Source organism: Periophthalmus magnuspinnatus, chromosome 12, assembly GCF_009829125.3.
Source record: "Periophthalmus magnuspinnatus isolate fPerMag1 chromosome 12, fPerMag1.2.pri, whole genome shotgun sequence".
Lineage (NCBI taxonomy): Eukaryota > Metazoa > Chordata > Actinopteri > Gobiiformes > Gobiidae > Periophthalmus > Periophthalmus magnuspinnatus.
Genome location: NC_047137.1, coordinates 4,614,229 through 4,632,884, shown reverse-complemented (window position 1 = coordinate 4,632,884; position 18,656 = coordinate 4,614,229). Strand labels below are relative to the sequence as shown.

The 18,656-nt window shown below is 39.2% G+C and overlaps 2 protein-coding genes across 2 annotated transcripts in view; both read right to left on the bottom strand.

The window, feature by feature from the left end:
- si:dkey-1d7.3 (transmembrane protein 132D) overlaps positions 1–11,675 on the bottom strand; it is a 39,497-nt gene extending 27,822 nt beyond the window's left edge. The window contains exons 1-2 of the mRNA XM_033976401.2: positions 11,229–11,675; positions 7,762–8,653 (exon numbers count right to left, since the gene is read on the bottom strand). Coding sequence (XP_033832292.2) covers positions 7,762–8,653; positions 11,229–11,292 — 956 coding nt within the window. The 5' untranslated portion in view covers positions 11,293–11,675. The remainder of the gene's footprint in view (positions 1–7,761; positions 8,654–11,228) is intronic.
- The window catches only part of LOC117379502 (WD40 repeat-containing protein SMU1), a 218,067-nt gene that overhangs the window by 122,177 nt on the left and 77,234 nt on the right, over positions 1–18,656 (bottom strand). The gene's annotated exons all lie outside the window — the stretch shown is intronic.

Genomic DNA, 18,656 nt, shown 5'->3' with positions numbered 1-18,656 from the left:
ATTGCAAGTATATATTGTGGTGAATATAGGCATGTACATGTGGAGATCGGATTGGTATATGCAGCAGTTAATATTGAGTTTAAGCAATAGGATCAAATGATCAGCTTGTAGGTGTAGCTACAAATAGTGAACTTCTACTAGACGGTGCAATGCATTCTACACTGCACAAACTGCAGAAGTAGTAGATTCAGAATATGGGCATACCAACTTGTGAATGCCTGATCTTGTCTGACCTCAAAAGCTGAGCAAGGTTGGGCCTGGGGAGTGCCAGGATGGGAGACTACAGGGAATACCACACAGCAGTGGTGGTAGTGCATACTATCAGTGTGTCCTTTGGCAAGATTCTTCACCCGCCTAGCATCCAGTGTCTATGTAAACTGGTTTAGAAAGCTTATGCGGGACAATGGATGGAAATTAGCCCATTGCTATAATTGCTATAATTACATTGTGTGTCTCATGAATATCCATGTAAATAATGTAATATGTTAATAATGTGGTACAACACATAAGGCCATGTATACAATAATATCAGAGTTAAAATAAAGATGTACTGAAAGGGAATAAAATGAGGGCACAAGTGTACAAAAGCCTTACTTTATAATGTGTAAAAATAGCACAGTTTTAGCTGTCCCTGAGATTGTATTTGTCCGGATTTGTGTAATTTTGTTATGATTATAACATTGTAAAATAAACTATAATATTTTATAGACATGCTGGGGAAACAGCATGAACCCATTTTCTTCTTTAAATAAGGGTGCATGTTTAAGAATGTGACAAATGTGTTGTGTAAGCTTATTAAACTACAAAGTTATTATTATAATTATTTTAACTTCATTCACGTAACAGTATTTGCTTCATCCATGGTCTTTAATCAGTAGTTCAGCTTCTCCTTGAAACACATCTAATCTCTACAGCATTGACTTGTGAACCAGCTTCAGATAAAGATGCTGTGTGGCTGACACATAATGCTAATGTCAAGAACTGCTAACATCAGATATGGGAAAACAATAGATCAGATTGTTGTTGTTGATGCATATGGCTAGCACCATTAAGATATATTTTATAATTAAAAAAAAAAAAAAAATGCTGATATGCAATAATATAAATATTTGTGACAATCCTATTTCCCAGAAGTATTTGATATCAGCGTCTTAAGGTTAGAAAGAGACACAATTCCCACAATATTAGAAGAGACCTGAGATTGGGTCCATGAACAAGACCTCACCCCATGTTTGACCTGTTTTAAATGTCACAAGATCATTTTGCTGTGTGCACAATCAAACGTGATCTTATGGCACGAGATCTTGCCTCATCCATCCCTATTAGCCATCTTTACAACACTACCAACTTAAACAATATTTCCATGTCTCTGTGATTCCTCTTGTCCTCCCTGGCACACCCTATCAGACTGTACATATGCACTTCATACATTTCAAGTTTGCTAATGCTGCCGCAGGTTGCAGACAGAGAGAATTAGCAGGCATGTTAAATTTCCCCCAGCCCTGGGGAGAATCAGTTAATCAGTGGGTTCATTCACGCACTCAGAATCACACACAGAGGATAAGAGAGGACAGGGAGCATGCTTTTTATGAATAATGCAGATGAACTAGACGGCCTGTGAGGTCCCATGAACAGAGAAGCTTTGATTTTCCAACCAGCAAGCCTCTGTTGAGTTTTGACATGACACAAGAGCATTCCAAATTCAAAGTGTGTGGTTAAAGCAAAGTTTCAAGTCAGGTCAAATAGAATATACACTGTGAGAGGAGGACTATAGTGTGACGGCAATGGTCCTACTTCACAATCTGGACTGTTTACCTAATGTTATCAATCCGTATAATGCAATAAAGGAAAACTGTAACTTAAGATTCGCAAGAAGAATAACTTAAGAAAAATAAATAAATAACTGGCAAACTTCTGTCCTTGGAAAATGCCATCTTATCTAGTTAAGAATACATCAAAATTGTTTTCAGCAGCCAAGGTAAAGGTGTCAGACTTTTCTTGTGAAAGTACTCCCAGCATTGAAATATTTTAGTGATTGAAAACCTAGAAGCAAGAGTGATATATTATGTTTTGAGATGAGGTGAATTGGCTGCGTTAGGACAGTCACCCCATTTTACGCAACCATACCTATTTCATCCTGTAACAGTTTAAAACCAGGCAGAGTGGTTAAGTGGCTAGAACTCTCACCTCTCAGCAAGAAGATTCTGGGTTTTCAAACCCAGAATTCCCCCACCCCCTCTCCCATGTACAATAGGTGGGTAAGGTCAAGACAATTTTATATAATATATATTAAATATAAAGCTATATCAACTAGTTAACTAAATTTAAAAAATGCCTTTAAAACCCCACAGGCCTAGACAATCTTTCCAAACCATTAATAAATGAATGAGGAGCTATCACTTTTTTCTGGTAAAGATTCAAAAGAGGACAAGCCTTCTTTTAGGCTGCAGTGTGAGTGATTTTACCTGACTCTCATCACTGTGAACTCCTGCAGATTTCTGTCCTATTTATGCCGGGAATAGTTTAAAAATTCAACAGGGGTGGTACACTCCCACTGGAATAAGGTCATGCTTCAAAACAAGTGAGGATATGCCACAAAATGTCAGACAGGTTACAAGAATTTGTTCTTTGAGAGACTTGGGTGAGATAGAGATATCTGTTACAAAAAGCATGGGTCAATGCACTAACAAATACTTATTGTATTGTTATGTTAGCCATACAGTGCAGTCCAAGGTATACATTTTATAGCCAATATTCAAGCCACATGCGTGACCATATTGTATCTTCTATGTGTGTTTTGCATTACAGGGCTCCACTCAAGTATAACATTCACCGTGGCTGAATGCATAGAAAATAATACATACTCAAACAGGTTTGTCGAACTAGACGACTTGTAAACAATAAAACAATCTGTCTTGGATTCGCTCCAGCAGCTCGGTGCATGTCTCCAGTCACAGAGCAGCATTTTAATAGCCAAGAGTAAAAGAAAAAAAAACAACTATGAATACAGACAGTATTGACTTGTGCAGAACGTGTAAATGAATGGACAGGAAAACACTCAACAGCAGCACAGTAACAAGCTGATCAATATACAGTGAGGGTCAAGGTCACAGCTGGCGGTCTGAGTCAATGAGATTCCAATCATTTATTTATTCTAGATAGAAACCAAGTTAATATTTGGTTAAATATCCAATAAGTAAGATAATGATTGGCCCTTATATCAAATATGTTGTGAGATGTGATAGCAAAAGAATCAACAGAGGCACAATTACTAAGCTGGCTGCACTGTATTTGAGGGTAATGTTTTATGTCATTGTCACTTTACATGTCTGGTTTATGTGCTAAATTATTGATGGACTACTTAATAAATTGAGATGTATATCTTATGTTGTTCAATGGACAGTATTTAAGTGGAAAACTACTGCACAATGTAACTTGCTTATCTCCCTGGAATGTTACACATGTATGACATTACAGAAACTTATCCCCCCGCCATATATATATATATATATATATATATATATATATAAAATGTACCTTTGAACACATGATTTACAAACCATGATTTTCTTTTGATGTTAAAGACGCACACACATTGTGTATCGTACTTATTGTCACTTTGATAGATTATAAATATTTAGACGAAATGTTTTCATTTTCACAAACCAAACAACTTGTTATGAAGCAAACTGCAATCTCTGATACTCACTTAGATGATGTTTGAAATTCTTTAAATTCTCCACGCAGTTTAAGATAAATACATAAAAGAGCAATAATTCACCTCAAGTCTTCTGTCTTTGTAAACGACAAGACTGAAGAGGTTGAGCTTACAAGTCCAGAAGTTCAAGTAATTAAAACTAAATGCTGAATTACATTACATTCAAATGGAACTTTGGCATGACATACTTGGCAGATTTGTTGAATATTTTTTATCTCAAAGAGTAATCAACTTATGAGTATAATGTAAATGCTTCCTTAGTGAGGCAGTATTTCAGTCCCTAGTCCTTCCTGGATGAGTGACTCCAGATCTACAGACAGACCCAGACTCCCGCAGAGAAACCTCATTTGAGCCAGTCCTGTCCCAGCTCTTTGTCTTTGTCACTCAGAGGCAGTGCTCGTGAGGTAGAAGACAGAGTGAATATCGACCTGTATAGAGCCACTTCACAGCACACCCTCCCAAACCATCCCACATCTGTGTTTAAAGACATCCAGGGTCCAAAAGTCAGCTCGCCTTTAATTACATTAACTAATCAGGCTAAAGTTTAGGCTGAGCTGACAAGGCTTTTCTACAATTAACAATTATGGTGATTTACTCCAATGGCATTTCTAATTAGGCCTTTTCTTTTGCTGTCACTTAGACTTTCTTTCTTTTTTAAAGAACATTCTTTAATGGAAGGAAATGCTAACGTTATAGTTGTGAACTGGCTGGAGTCTTATGCTTGGACATAGGCTTCTCTATTGTACATACTTCTGTATTTCAACGAAACACACTGATGTTACACATCACACATTTATTAGGTAATAGAATAATACATGAACTATTTGAAATTTGAGTATGTGAGAATTACTACAAATGTTCGGACGGTCTTGTTTATTAGATGGGCAGATGCATCCATATAATCCAAGCCTTTATCTCAGATCTCTTGCACAGTGGGTGAAACTAGTGTTTGATTTTCAATCAGAAGCGCAGATTATCTGTCCTAACCCTTCTGAAATGGACTCAATCTTGACCCAGTGAGTGAAGTAGAACAGGGATTTCTCCTGCCCAACATCTCAATCACTGCCAAGTGTCTCCCAGCCAGTCTCCACTTGGACCTAATGGCTGGATCCTAGCCGCTTGCCTCCTCATCTGGTCCAATGCAACAGAGGCACTGGGTAGTAGGTCAAAAATATATGGGCTGGGTCCATTGACCTGAATAAAGCAGCTAAAGCAGAGGAAGATACAGTGAACTGCAATCAAGGACATCTCAGGTGGAACGCTTGTACCAAACATCAGTGTGCCATAGGGTCGAGTGTCTCTTTCTGCCCGGCATCTGGACAGTTTAGTTGGAATAATTTGAGTTGCTAGGGTTATGTCTGTTTGTGTTGGTGTATGCATGCCCTCATGATGGTAAACCTGACATCTAGGAAGAGTACTGGGATTTCCAGACAAGGCTATAGCCTTAACCACCAATGGATTAATAAATGTATATGTCTGTGTCTTTAGATTTACTTGCATCCTGCTCCAGATTACCGTCAGCTTTGTATGTTTGCGGTATTTCACTAGAACGTTGGATTAGTTTGAAATTTGTCTGGCGTTTCAAACAAACACATTAAGCCAAGTAAAGAGCATAAAAAACAAGCCTTTTAATCTTTTGAAATATCATATTTCCTCCTGAGTTTCAGACGACATTGAGCCGAACTTTAAAAAAACAGTGAAAAAGTGTGTCTTAATGTGGCATGGATGCATTTATATTAAGTTCAGCTTCACCCAAAGGAGCGAGGAGGATGTTAGTTATTTGTTTTGCAGCTCCATTAAATAGATGCATTATTTATGAAGCCAAATACCCAGAGAACCTTGTTCAAATGTTAGTTGGATGTTGAGATAGGGAAACCGGTGAATCATTTCCCAATTATTTCCTTGTTTATGGAAGACTGCTCTCTATAACTTCCCGGACCAAGTGAGAAGTGGAGATAGACAGGATATAATGTGGTGGTAATTTATGAAGCTAGAAGAGACGCTAGAAGACACCAGTCATGTTGGCAATGGAGCATTTTACTACCAGGCCTTGATACCGAGGCCTATCACTATTCAAGCGCCTTAAGTAACCATTTAAATGCATGGGGCTTATCTTTCATGAAGATGCTCAAACATACTGTACATCACAATGATCCCACTTCAGAGTGCGTGCCGGTGCCGTATGGTTCAAGGCAAATAAAGCTTGATGAGAGCCCTAAACACTTGTCTCCTGCACACTCAGCAACACGGCACATATGAATAATTATTGTGTTTCCACCAGAACAAAACACAGCACTCAGATAAGATATGGTTAGAGAGAGGCTCTGGTGCTACAAGTGAGATATTATTGCAGGGACAAGATTTCCTCCTCCTGACAAGCTGACTAAAGCCACAAGCCACTTAGGGCCTGAGGTGGGCTACAGACACAAAGAGTAATAGATAAGCACTCAATCCCACATACATTCACAAGGGGTCTCTGTCACCTTGTAGCCTCAGGCAAGACATGTCATACAGTGCTAGGACATGGGTTCTTCACTGACTTATTCATGCCTCCACAGTGAGTTTTAACTTCTTATATTCAAAAGTAGGAAAACTAGATAAGTCTGAGTGACGCGAGCCAGGCATTAATAAAAGTGAGCGCGGATTCGACGTGAGTTTGGAGCAGAGATCATTCTTTTTTCCCCTCTTATCGTCTATCCTCTCAGCACAAGACAGGGCTCATAAACATAAATGGTGCGTGTACGTGGACATGAGCAACCGTGCTGTGCTTTGGCCCACCTCCTCCAACCAGGCCAAAGTCCCTTTTGCACTCACACTACAGCACATTAGGGGCTATCCATGCTTGGGCACAGGTCAATTGGGCTAGTCTGAGAGCAGCCTAACATGCTTTTAAGGATATTTTACGGAAAGTTAAAAAAATGCATCAATTAGTCAATCGAAGTAAATAGTCGAGTACAAAAATAATAGCGATTGTTGCAGCCCTACATTTGACTATAGAATAAATATTTTTTACATTCTGTCTCGACCATCTGTTCTGTTTTAAGATATTACACATGCTGTTTGCGAAATAAATACAATACTTGCTCCCCTTTTGGACACATTCTCTCTTCTGTTCTACCACAGCTCTCTAAAAACACTGCATGACATAAGCTGCACTCCCACATCTAAGTGTTTGTAAGTTGGAATTGTTACTAGTAGAATTTCAAAGAGCCCTGGGTGGATAAATATGTTCCACCTTCAAAATAAAAGATATGGCTATTGCCTTCACTGTCGTTATATTAGTGGGTGAAGAGGATAGTGTAATGTTGCAAAGGATATGCTGTGACAAGGTTTAATAAGGTGAAGCGCACTAAAACTTTGACGTAGAACATAAACTTGTAAATTGTGCCTTGAATTTGACCACTGTGAGCCTTGCTGTGCTTAACTAAAGGGCTAATTCAATCTTTAAAGAAAACCTCTAAAAGCTCTAAAAAGTTGATTTTGCATAATGGGTCTCCTTTACCATGGTAAAACCTTGCACTTGAACTTTTATATGAAAAATGTTAAATAATATTGATACTTGTCAACTGAACAACAAAAGCCCAAAATGTTTCATTTTACCTCCTATAAGCCCTAGTTATTGAACCTGCCTGTTTGTCTGTGTGCCTTTAGTTTCCCATTAAGGAAAATAAACTTTCAATGTAAAATGGAATATGTAGCATACAAAGATGCATCTTTGGAAAATTAATTGCATCCTACAATACAGTTTGAATGGGATTAAGAAGGATTTCCTCCTAGGGTTTAGCTATGATCTCATTCAAATTGATCGGCTGTTCCTGGTTTTCATTACAAACCATTTAACCACCATGCACCAGAGACCAGTGTAAGATTTAACACTGAAGATGGCTTTACAGCTCAGTATTAAGTATTTAACAGTTAGGAGAGGTAAAAAAGTGCTATGGATATTATTATTTCAGAGTGTGTAGTTAACTGTAGATGTGTGGCCTTCTACTTTCAGTGTTCTTATGGGGAAAACCAATTTTAAAGTGAAGATTATAGCTTACCTCAGAGTAAAGTTCTCCAAGGTAGAAATGCTGGCCAAGAAAATGTAAAAGGTGGCTACATCAGTGGTCTTCAGTGGTTTGGACGAGGTCTGGATGACCACAGCTCCTCCCAGCCTGAGTCGCAGATAGGTGGGGTTTCCTGGTGGTGTCCGGAGCAGGGTGACACTCCCTATGCGCCTCATGGGTGTCCCTGAGCCCTGAGGAGCTCTGGCCCGGCCCACCCACAGTCTCTGCAGGCTGTCCTGAGGGGTGCATGGGCCTGTCAGCTCACTGCGGCTTTGGAAGTACACCTCCGCTTGGTTCCCCTGGAGCCCACGCACGCCCTCGCTCCTCCCTGTCTCTCCACTGGAGCTGCCCGAGCGGCTGGAAGAGCTGAACCACGCTGGTTCTGGCTTTAGCTGAGCCACACAGAAACCACCAGGAGATACCCAACATGCCCCACGGACTTCTCTGGTCTCCCAAAAGGCGTAGGCGGTCACACAATGAGCCCCATCTTTGCTCTTAGCTCCACTGCCTTCACTCCTGATGCCTTCTGCCACAGAGATGTCCCCCTGTGAAGACATGTGGAACAGGATTTTCACCACAGGTGAGGAGGAACGCACCTGGCGCGTTAAGATGACTGGCTGGATCTTGTATCCACTGAGGAGCAGGTCTGGAGTGATGGGAGCATCTACAGACAGGGGTCCATAGGAAGCATTAACTGCTGGCTGAAGGGGCCCAGCTCTGGAGCCAGTGATGAGGAAGCTCTGTGTCTGAGACTTGAGGATGGAGTTAGCTGCTGCCTCAGGCCTGTTCTGCTGCACAAACACATGGTCTACATGGCCCACTTGGAATATGATGGAGGAATAAACTGGAGATGGAGAGTCATCCACTACCTCCTGGCCTTCCGACACTGAAAGAGATAAAACAATGATTGATTAAGCAGTACATTTTGATATAAACCACACTGTTAGCTGCTTTAATTTTCAAATATTTCATTGACAATTAGCATCCATCCATCCATTTTCTTCCGCTTATCCGGGGCCGGGTCGTGGGGGCAGCAGTCTAAGCAGGGACTCCCAGACTTTCATTGACAATTAGCAATTGTGTAAAAATCAAAGCGCAATCATAAAATAAAGTAGCATGTCATTAAAAGGCCACGTTGTTTTCATGCTGTGGAAGAATTACAGTGATTACAGGATAATTCATGATTAGGCCTGTATTATGATTCAGCTTGTCTTGTGATTATATCAAAACACTCAAGACCGATCACAGTTTTAGATTAGAAAGGATAAACCCGTATTCTTTATAAACTGTGTTAAACTAGCTAATCTCTTAGCAAAACTTTTTTATTTTTTTTTTATTTTATGAATAAAAAAAGTCTATTGGGACTATCCTTTGTACTCTGAAGTACTTGATACTTATTTTGTTCAACATTATGACCCTTTTCAGGTATTGTTATCTGATTTATTGGTGGCTCTATGCTCAGCACATTTGTGCAGAGTTTGCTGTGTAAGACACATTAATCTTACACCTAGTTTCTAAGGGAACAGGAAACTAATTATATTAGGGTTAGCAAACTACTGCAAAAAGCAGCACAATAATCATTGATGTCATTTGTAGGTAATAGAAGAAATGGGCTTAGCAGTTGTATTAAACTAATGCCACTTAATGTGACTGATGGAGTGTCTTAACACCTGCTCAAGTGTATATTTGACCCCAATGACTGTGGAATTATAAGATGTGTGAAACACTTGTATCAGTAAGTATGAACACTTGTAACTGCATATTTTAATGAGTAGATCTCTGGTGTTCTGCCAAAGGCCACAGTTCTACTGGTCCTTTCTAGAAATGATAAAACACTTCAATTTGTGCTTGATGATGATGGACAGGCAGAGGCAATTCTTACGGGGGAAAAAAACTCAAGGGAAGAGCTTCTCATGGCTAAAAATTGTTTTGCATCTTCTGCTTGAACTTCATTCCGTTAAAATGAAAGTCACATCATGTAAAACACAAAAGCCAGAATAGATTATAAAGATATAGTTCATTATATGTTGGAGTCATAACTGGTTCATGAATTACTGAGGCTTTGAATGTATCTAAAGCTATACTGTACTCCAAACTCAAAACAACACGCCAGTTACACAAGGACATATTAAGCACAAAAATGCTATTACTGAACTATATTGTTTTGAAGAAAAGTGAAACATTTTCTATAACTTCTTTTGCTTTTGCTTCTGATCCCCCCTAATTTTAGATATCAAATTTCAAAATGTTAGTTAAGTAATGACCAACCACACATTTGCAGGCAAAATAAATTGGTTCCTGTTTAGTGAAAAGTGTTTTAAGCCATTTCAAAATACGGTTTCTATAAAAACCATAATCTGTTTTTAATGCTTAGAGGCATTCTCAAAATGTCTTGACCCATACATGTAAAAACATTTTATGCATATGTAGTGTCGTTTGAACCTCAGACTGGCTGACACAACAGTGAACACATCTGCGACTGTAAGAACAGATAAGCCTGTTGTGGTGTGTTTATTATGGAAAGCCACAAGGCATAGCACAAATCAAAGCCTTACCATCGCCAGACATACGGTAAGGACACTCGGGCACAGCTGGACCTGACCAGGCATCTACACAATAGCCTACATGCAAACTTATAGAGCATTGTTTTGCATGATATCAACCACAGTCAGACTCCTCAGAGCACAAACACAGGGACTATCTTTACTTCAGGGGGGGTTAATCCTACTATCTGACCATCGCACAGAAACATGCTCTACTAGACAACAGATGCTGGAGAGGGCCAAAAATAGTGCACTACTAGTATACACATAAGCAAAATATAATCATGAAATAAGTATTATCAGTCAATGCGGATGTTTAATGTGGAGACAGTGAAACAAGGTATTATTGATACCTTCCCTATCGCCTCAATAGACTGGAAATGAATAGGTTTTTCTAAAGTGTCTGATTATAATAGATAAACAGTAAACATCCCACAGGCTCTATGCTCATGAAAATATGGGTATATAAAATGCCAACTTCATTTCATTTCTAACTGGAAATGTTTCTTTATAGCTTTGTATTTGTTTAGAATTTATTTATTTTGCATTTGGAGGTGGAATAATAACAAAATTCAGTCAATAGTATCATTGCTAATGTGTATTAAGGTTACCTATCAACCAAAAATACAGCACCACCTCACTCCATAAAATACTAATAGTCTCATGATAAATTATAGGCTTGATATAATATTAATACTAAAGGCAAGGACTATTTTAGTGGCCTACTGCCAAATCCAGATTCTGTCCAAGCAGTGCATCTGTAGCCTGCAGTACTGTCAATAATACAATAACTGCCATCAAGGTCAAAGCATTTTACTCAAGAGAAAAGGGAAGTACAAGTTTGGCAAGCGCACAACACACTAAATGAGAAAAATAACACAGTCTATCAACAGATCGTATGAATAGGCTGTATTTTACCTTTGCACACAGCACAGAAAATCCCGACACCCAGGAGCAGAGGAGGATAAAAGCCACGCATCATTCCAGTGAAGTTGGGAGTGAAGTTGTCCTCCACTTTGCGCTGCGCTACAGTGAGCACCAAGGTGTGATTTTGGAGACGTGTCTGCGCTCGTTTCAAAAAAGAAATACACCGAATACAAACCGTTCCATTGTCCCGTGTCAGCTAACGTTATCACATCTGAGTGAGGACAAGCGGTATCAAATGAAAAAAAAAGTGTATTGATCGTCCTCCTGGCCCCGCAGAGTTTCCTCGCTCCAATTTACAACCGCGGCCTCTGCCTCCCCTTTGCTTACATCCAAATGAAGAGATGTTTTGCTTTTCTTTTTTTTTTTCCTCCAGACAGAACGACCCGAGCTGGCACGGCGGGACAGCCACAGTCACACGAGTCTCGATCCCTTGACAGCAACCACTAAACATGTGGCGTCCCTCAGATTAAGCACGACCACGTGGGTAATCTACGGTAAGGAAAGAGCTGCCTGCGGTAAATTAAATGCACACGAGGTCAAACGGATCAGTGCTTTCTCAACGAGATATTTCAGTGTTTCCCTAGGCTTTTATCTATCCATCTACAGATATGACCTAAAACTTGAGTCGGTGGCATTTCCTGCTTGTCTCCATGTAAATTGATAGGTTTAATGCCTTACTGTGGAGCATTCCAAGGAGATAGCAGACACTGTCCCATAAAAAGTTACACTGCTAATGTTACTCAGAAGAGATGACAGATGACAGGCAGATAAAAAAAGCTAAAAAAAAACCCAAAGTTCCTCCTTATTTGTATCATTAGTTGTCTCTCTATCACACATGTTGACTGCCTACTGAAATAGTATCTGTTAAGTATGTTTTTTCTCAGTTTTATTTATTTAAAAAAAGAAAAGAAAACATTAATTCACATACTTCAGTTTTACTTTTAGGCGAGAGAGCTGGGCCAGATGTCAGCTGCACTCAGGAGCAGTGTGTAGGATGGCAGATGGAGGGAGCAGACTATTCATTAAACAACTGCCCAGAAAAGATCATCAGTCTCCACCTCAGCATGGTAGAAGTTCACTCTGGAGAAGCTTTATTGACAGCTTGGCAACATTACTTTACATGTGCATTTGTGCTCTGTTTTATATTTGAGGTCAATGCATTTCAAATCCAATCTAAGAAGAACTAGGGTATACTGGAGATGCATAACTACACTATTCCCCAGATATTTCATAAAATGTTATTGTTTATGAGTCAGAATATATTATTCTTTGTCTTCACGTTATTTGTTTTTGAGAAGTTCAGCCGTCCCATTAATGCATGGCAAGGCCAGCTTGTCTTGAAAAATATGACAGTATCATAATGCACTGTTTTCTAATTCATCATTTAACCATAATACACCACACTAAGATCCTAGGTTAAGCTCTGGAAAGGTGTTCGCAGCTGAAAGGAGAACACTGCAACTAAATGGGATTTGTCTGTCAAGATTGCACATTTTAGACTACGGTCATCAACATTTGACAAAAGTCTAAAATATAAACTGCTTAAATAATACATTACGTTAATGCATCACAGAACTTGTTTGTCTAAGTCTAATGTAGCCAGTTTAATATGAAAATGGTAATTAATTAATTAATTTTCTAATTGCAAGAATTTAAATTGAACTTTATCTTATTCTCACCTTTACTGTATCTGTTTTATCCACAGCATTTTGATACTACTCGCCATTGTCCCTACGAGCTGTGACGACGGTCTCTATGACAACATGAGATTCAGGTGATTGCCAGTGACTGTTCTGCGGTAGGTCAGACATGTCCTCTCTAAGCACTCCCTAAATACTTACCCCCTCAAACAAATGGGCTTTAATGAGTCCAACAAGAGTTAGCTCCACCCTGCGCTGTGCCCACTAGCTGTTTTATTACCACTGCCAAGGTGACAAGGTATTATGCATGCGGGCATCACCAGAGAATAAACACTTCCCTCATGGCAGAACAGCCTAATGAAAATAAATAGGGTCCTTAGAGAAATATTTAGGCAGCTCTAAATGCCAATAAAACTTTCAAGGACTAATAGAATGTGGATTCACTCAAGGGACTAATCACATTTTACTGTACAACGGAGCTAGTGTTTACAGTGCTACTTATAACATGAACACCGCAGTCTTATGTGCTCCATTTTGGGCACTTTTTTGGGGTTCTAGCTTTGCTTATTAGAGCCGACAGAGGCAGAGGCCACCAACTATTGAGTCTGGGAACCTGTCCAGATCGCGGTTGTTGTTCCAGACATGCAACCTGCTGCTGGCACCATTAGTCAAAGGGAGCAGACATGACAGAGAGGAAATGCTCTGAAATTACACTGTCAGGACCTCAAGAGCTTAGGAACAGGTTAAGACCTAAATCAGTGTAATGATTTATTAATTCAATTTATAGAGGAAGTGGTTATTCGATGTGCAGCAAACAGATTAATAGCCACAGGAAATTCTAATATGAGCCAAGCCTAAGTAAAGAATTCACAGAGCAGATAATCTATGCTCTGTGTAGCCATTACTTATGTGAGTTTAACTGGCAGTATGGAGGCTCACTCTTTTCATGTAGTAGTGGGGGATACAAAGTTAGTAGCTTGATATTTTTGGAGTGTCCCAATAAATATATTCAGACGATATTACATCAATACAAAAGAAATGTGTCTTTAGTTGCATTGGTTGGGGTTAGGTATCAGTACTACTGTTAGTATCAGACAAATGTGAAATCACTGTAAAATTCCCCCTCAAACATGCTGAAATATCACTTAATGCAAGGCCTGCCACGATACGTGCTACATCAACTTATCGCCATAGATTGTGTAAAGAAGTGGACTAAGCGAGTGTGAAGTCACCCATAGCATTCACTCCTGTCAAATGAAGCTCATACAGGCTAGCAGTTATAGTTTGAATTGATTGAAGTGTCCTTGACCTGATTGGTCTCTTATTAATATTCACATCTTGAGTTACGGACAGTATAGCATAGTATAGTAAAAATACCAGGATCATGTAAAGCCGGGTCAATTCAATATTTTAAAACCAAAATGACAACCCTGACAGCAGCATTTACAGAGAGGGGGGCGACATATAGTCGTACGACTGTACCAGTATTCAATTCTCACCTATACTAATGCATATTCTCTGTACTTCGAGAGAGAGATAGGTGACAGACTCATTTTCTTTTTGCTGCCACATTCGACGTTTCTTATGATATGAAAAGAAGAGCATCATTAAGCCCACATGATATGAAAAGGACATATGTAGGCCACTGTTTCACAAAGGAGATGAGGTAGTGTTCAGATAATGTTCTACATGTGGTATCTATTCCAACTGCCCTACTCTGATTTAAAAACCTAGAAGTTGTGTGATCACTGACCCAGAGAGGTTATAGTGCAGGCAGAGTTCAGTGCATGATTACTGGATCTGTTAACCTTCACACTGTAATCCTCCATACAGCTGGACACCAATGTAGATGTGTCCTCTTTTTAATTGTGTCTAACAGCTTAACACTCATCAAATGGACTTCATCTGTATATGTGGCAATAATGCTACAAGTATTACACTGTATAAAACGAACAGCATCACGGTGTTAGAGTAAGCGAGATAAGGCTCTAACTAAGGAGGTGATGAGCAGAGTGAGCTGGTTCTATGGAGGCTATGGAGGAGAAAACAATCTCACTATAATAACATTTGAACTGCAATATATTACTACATAAAATAACTTGAAAAAACTATAATAGTGATACTACTTCATGTGACTAAAAGCTGTGGTAAATAAATAAGTAGATAATAATACATTACACAAGAAGTGCAAGTACTTATTGAGACAGGTAATTGTTGTGACGGGCCTGTGCAGAAAATAAGAGGAGATGGAGTAAAGTGATGCTTACAAAGAGGTGATGGAGGAGAGAGAGATATGATTTTGTGGAATTCTTGGACAGAAAAAGCTTAGAGGGTTCTGCTGTACAAATTAAATGAATGGAAGTGATGTAACTGATACATTGCCAATACATATACACATTATTTATAGTCTTGGGGCTGTTCTACAACTACATTTAGAGTTTTGATAAAATTAATGGAGGCGATAGGCATAATGCGAGTGAGTGAGTGTGCATTCCCGACACATAGTCTGTTTTGTAGACTTATAAGAGCATTTCACCAAGGTAATACCACTTAACGCTGTTGCAATCATGAGGCAAGCAGCCAGTCCTCTCAGCAGCCCCAGCCAAGTCATACCCTGTGGACACTCCCTTGCACTCACCGGTCAGTCCTGAGATGAATCACCTACACACAGATTCTGGCCTCTGCTCCCTCCCTTTGCTGACATCGACCAATGTTCTTGCACTGATGAAGAATAGATGCTCTTTGGGAAACGCTGCTGCCATAAACATCAGTTTTCTTCCCAGCGGGGTGCCTCTGATGAGTTAGGAGCCAGGTGGTATATTCTCCCACTGACAACGTGCCCTCAGAGCGCAGTGATGGACAGGGAAGCGCTGTGGCTGCATCTGCCTGCTGGGAATCACATTAATGTTGTAGTGAAAAGATGGACACAGCCGTGAACTGCTCACTGTGTGATTTATACTTATGTGTGGAGTTTTCCTCTCAGCTGAGGAGCAAGTGTGATTCAGGTGACAAATCCAGTTAGGGTTAAAGAGTATCACATCACTCCATACTTTTACGCGAGTATCATAGAAATAACATAAGATGATATCATTTTTTATTGTTCTGTTGCATTTTTATATTATTTGCTCATGTGTTTGCTTAGATATTCTACAGTTAGTAATGCTCAATAATTTCACTGTAATGCTCCATACGGTGAATTGAGAAAGATCTAAAGGTAGAATTGAAATTTATTTGCACACAATACTAAATATTACAATGGGGACTTACATCAGACTAAACTGAGAAGTAAACCTGGTCTAGAATAGAACCAAAACAAGTCTACATGAGGACTAATATGGGCTCAAACCAGGGCCAAACTAGAACCATTTTTCTAATTTAATTCCAGCTTGACTAGCAATAGGTTTTTGCTATGTTGTAGTTTTCATAATATAAAGGTTTAAATGTGTTTATATAGTTGGATTCGGTGCTTTGGAAGACAAACTAGAATCAGTGCAAATCAGCTATTACTTGTATAGAGGTCAGAAATTATTAGAATGACCAGTTTATTTATATTAGCCATCATAAACAGTTACTTGTATTGCTGGAATAAACTAGTTAGCATTCCAACCTCAGAAGGAGAGTTGACTTGAACCATGGGTTGGCTGTGCTTTTGTGTGACTATGCTCTTCTTGCTGTGGGCTGTTATCGGGCACTGCAGCTTTCTCCTACTGTCCAGACACCTGTGTGTGTGCAACAGACTGCTGGCCAAACTGAATGAATGTTAGAGGCAAGGGTTGTCCGTCAATCAATATTAACTGAAAATTGTCAAAACATTTCATTTATATTAAGCCCAAAGCTAGTTTTTATTGCGTAAGAAGATAATGCCACACTAAATAGTTGAAACAAAACTTAAGGCCAGACATTACTAGGAAATACTAGTACTACATCACTATTACATTTGTTGAGTTGTTGTTGTTGTGAGTTTGCTCTCTCAACATGGAAACAACATTGTCTAATCTGCATCTAGAGTTTTGTTTCATTTAATTAACTTGCATCCATTGATTTAAATGGGGCATTGTAACTTCAAAGCCATGATTACTGATAGCTAATTTTAAGTCAAATTTAATTAAGTTTTAACTAAAAAGTGATGCTTTTTTAAAATTTTAGACTAGATTTTTTGGCATAAGTATTACCTATAATTGAGTGTAGACTTGATGAGTTAAATGCGCACACTGGTCTCAGATAACTGGAATATAAAATATTTGGACCCAATGTAAAGCTCTATACATGGATGGTAGTGATAGGAAAAGGTTATAAATTGCATTCGTCTGTTTACTTACCAGAGCCCAAAGGCAGAAAGAATTATGGCATGGGGTTTTATAGGTCTGCACATACTTATATAAAAGCCATTAAAACATGCAAATGTCTTGAGACTTTAATACACAGTGCATTTAAAGGTTGCCGTACAGGTGTAAAATGTGCAGTGGGAATATTACTGGGTCCACTGCTCATTTTTGCCCCGGAGCCACAAAAAACACATTCCTTTAAATGCCTTAACTCTACATGTGTGCACAGTCGTATTTCAGAGCTAGACCACTGGATTTTCCAAAGAAGAACAAACCCCAGAGACTTCAAAAAGGACACATCCAGCTTATTCATTGGATTAAAATATTTCTACCTGAAAGATCCCTGCTGTGATGTAGGAACATGCAGGTCAAATGGACGGGGAGTGTTAACTAGAGCTTTGAGGTTTTTGTGAAATATTCAGAAAGGCTAGGCAGAGATGGATGGCTTCTTATGCCCCCCTCCGGTGGAGCAGCAGGCAGGGCCATGGCGAGTGATAAAGAGGTTACAAGTGGTCAGAATTTTAAACACCCACTGCACCTAAGGGACCGTGTGGAGACGCACAACTTGAGGTGAAATAGGGCCAAGGGGTGTGGAGGGAGACACATGTGAAATGGGTGAAAAGGTGGATTGAAAAGAAAACAGATGCATTGATTTGCAATTGCAGCTTTATTGTCTCTAGACTTATCACAATTGGTTTTCTGCACACATTCAAACACCGCAGTCTTTTTCCTATATATCCGCAATGTGTTTTTTTCCCCCCTCTCATTTATGTCAACTTGAGGCAAATGCCATAAAACAAAGCATATGCAAGTGTGGGGGAGTGTGCTGCCTCTAGTTTTCCTGATTTGGGCGGTTTCAATGTGACACTGGGGTCCTGGCGCAGACGGTGGGTGTGCATCAATGCATCAACATATTCTCAATCAGACAGCTGAAAACGCTGATGAATGTTTGACAATGAATACATTATCCTCACACATATTTCATCCTGAATCCTTTTAGCACTGGCAAATCAGCCCAGCACTCATGACACACGTGGCAAACTAAAATCACTGCTGCCCTCCAGTGGGCTGTGGGGAATCTACAGTCAAAAAGTCTAGAAAATCCCTTTTTAAACAAGCACATTTTCAGCCAAAACATGGGTGGAAATCACTGTTAGTTTAGTATCAGTACTTAAATTAAATTTCATTATTAACTTGACTTTTAAGAAAGCAGTATTTGTACTTTTACACTGTGTAACTTTTTTTTTTTTTTTTTTTTACACAACAAAACAAAAACAAAAAACAAACCCAAAAGCATGTTTTAATAGACTGAAAACACAGAAAAACATGCATTCCTTCTGGGTCATGAAGGATTCATAAATATTACAGGAAATTAATGGGCTAGTTTAAAATTGTAAGCTATCGTTGATTATAGTGAACAAAATGTTAAATAATGATTTAATAAGGTTACACTT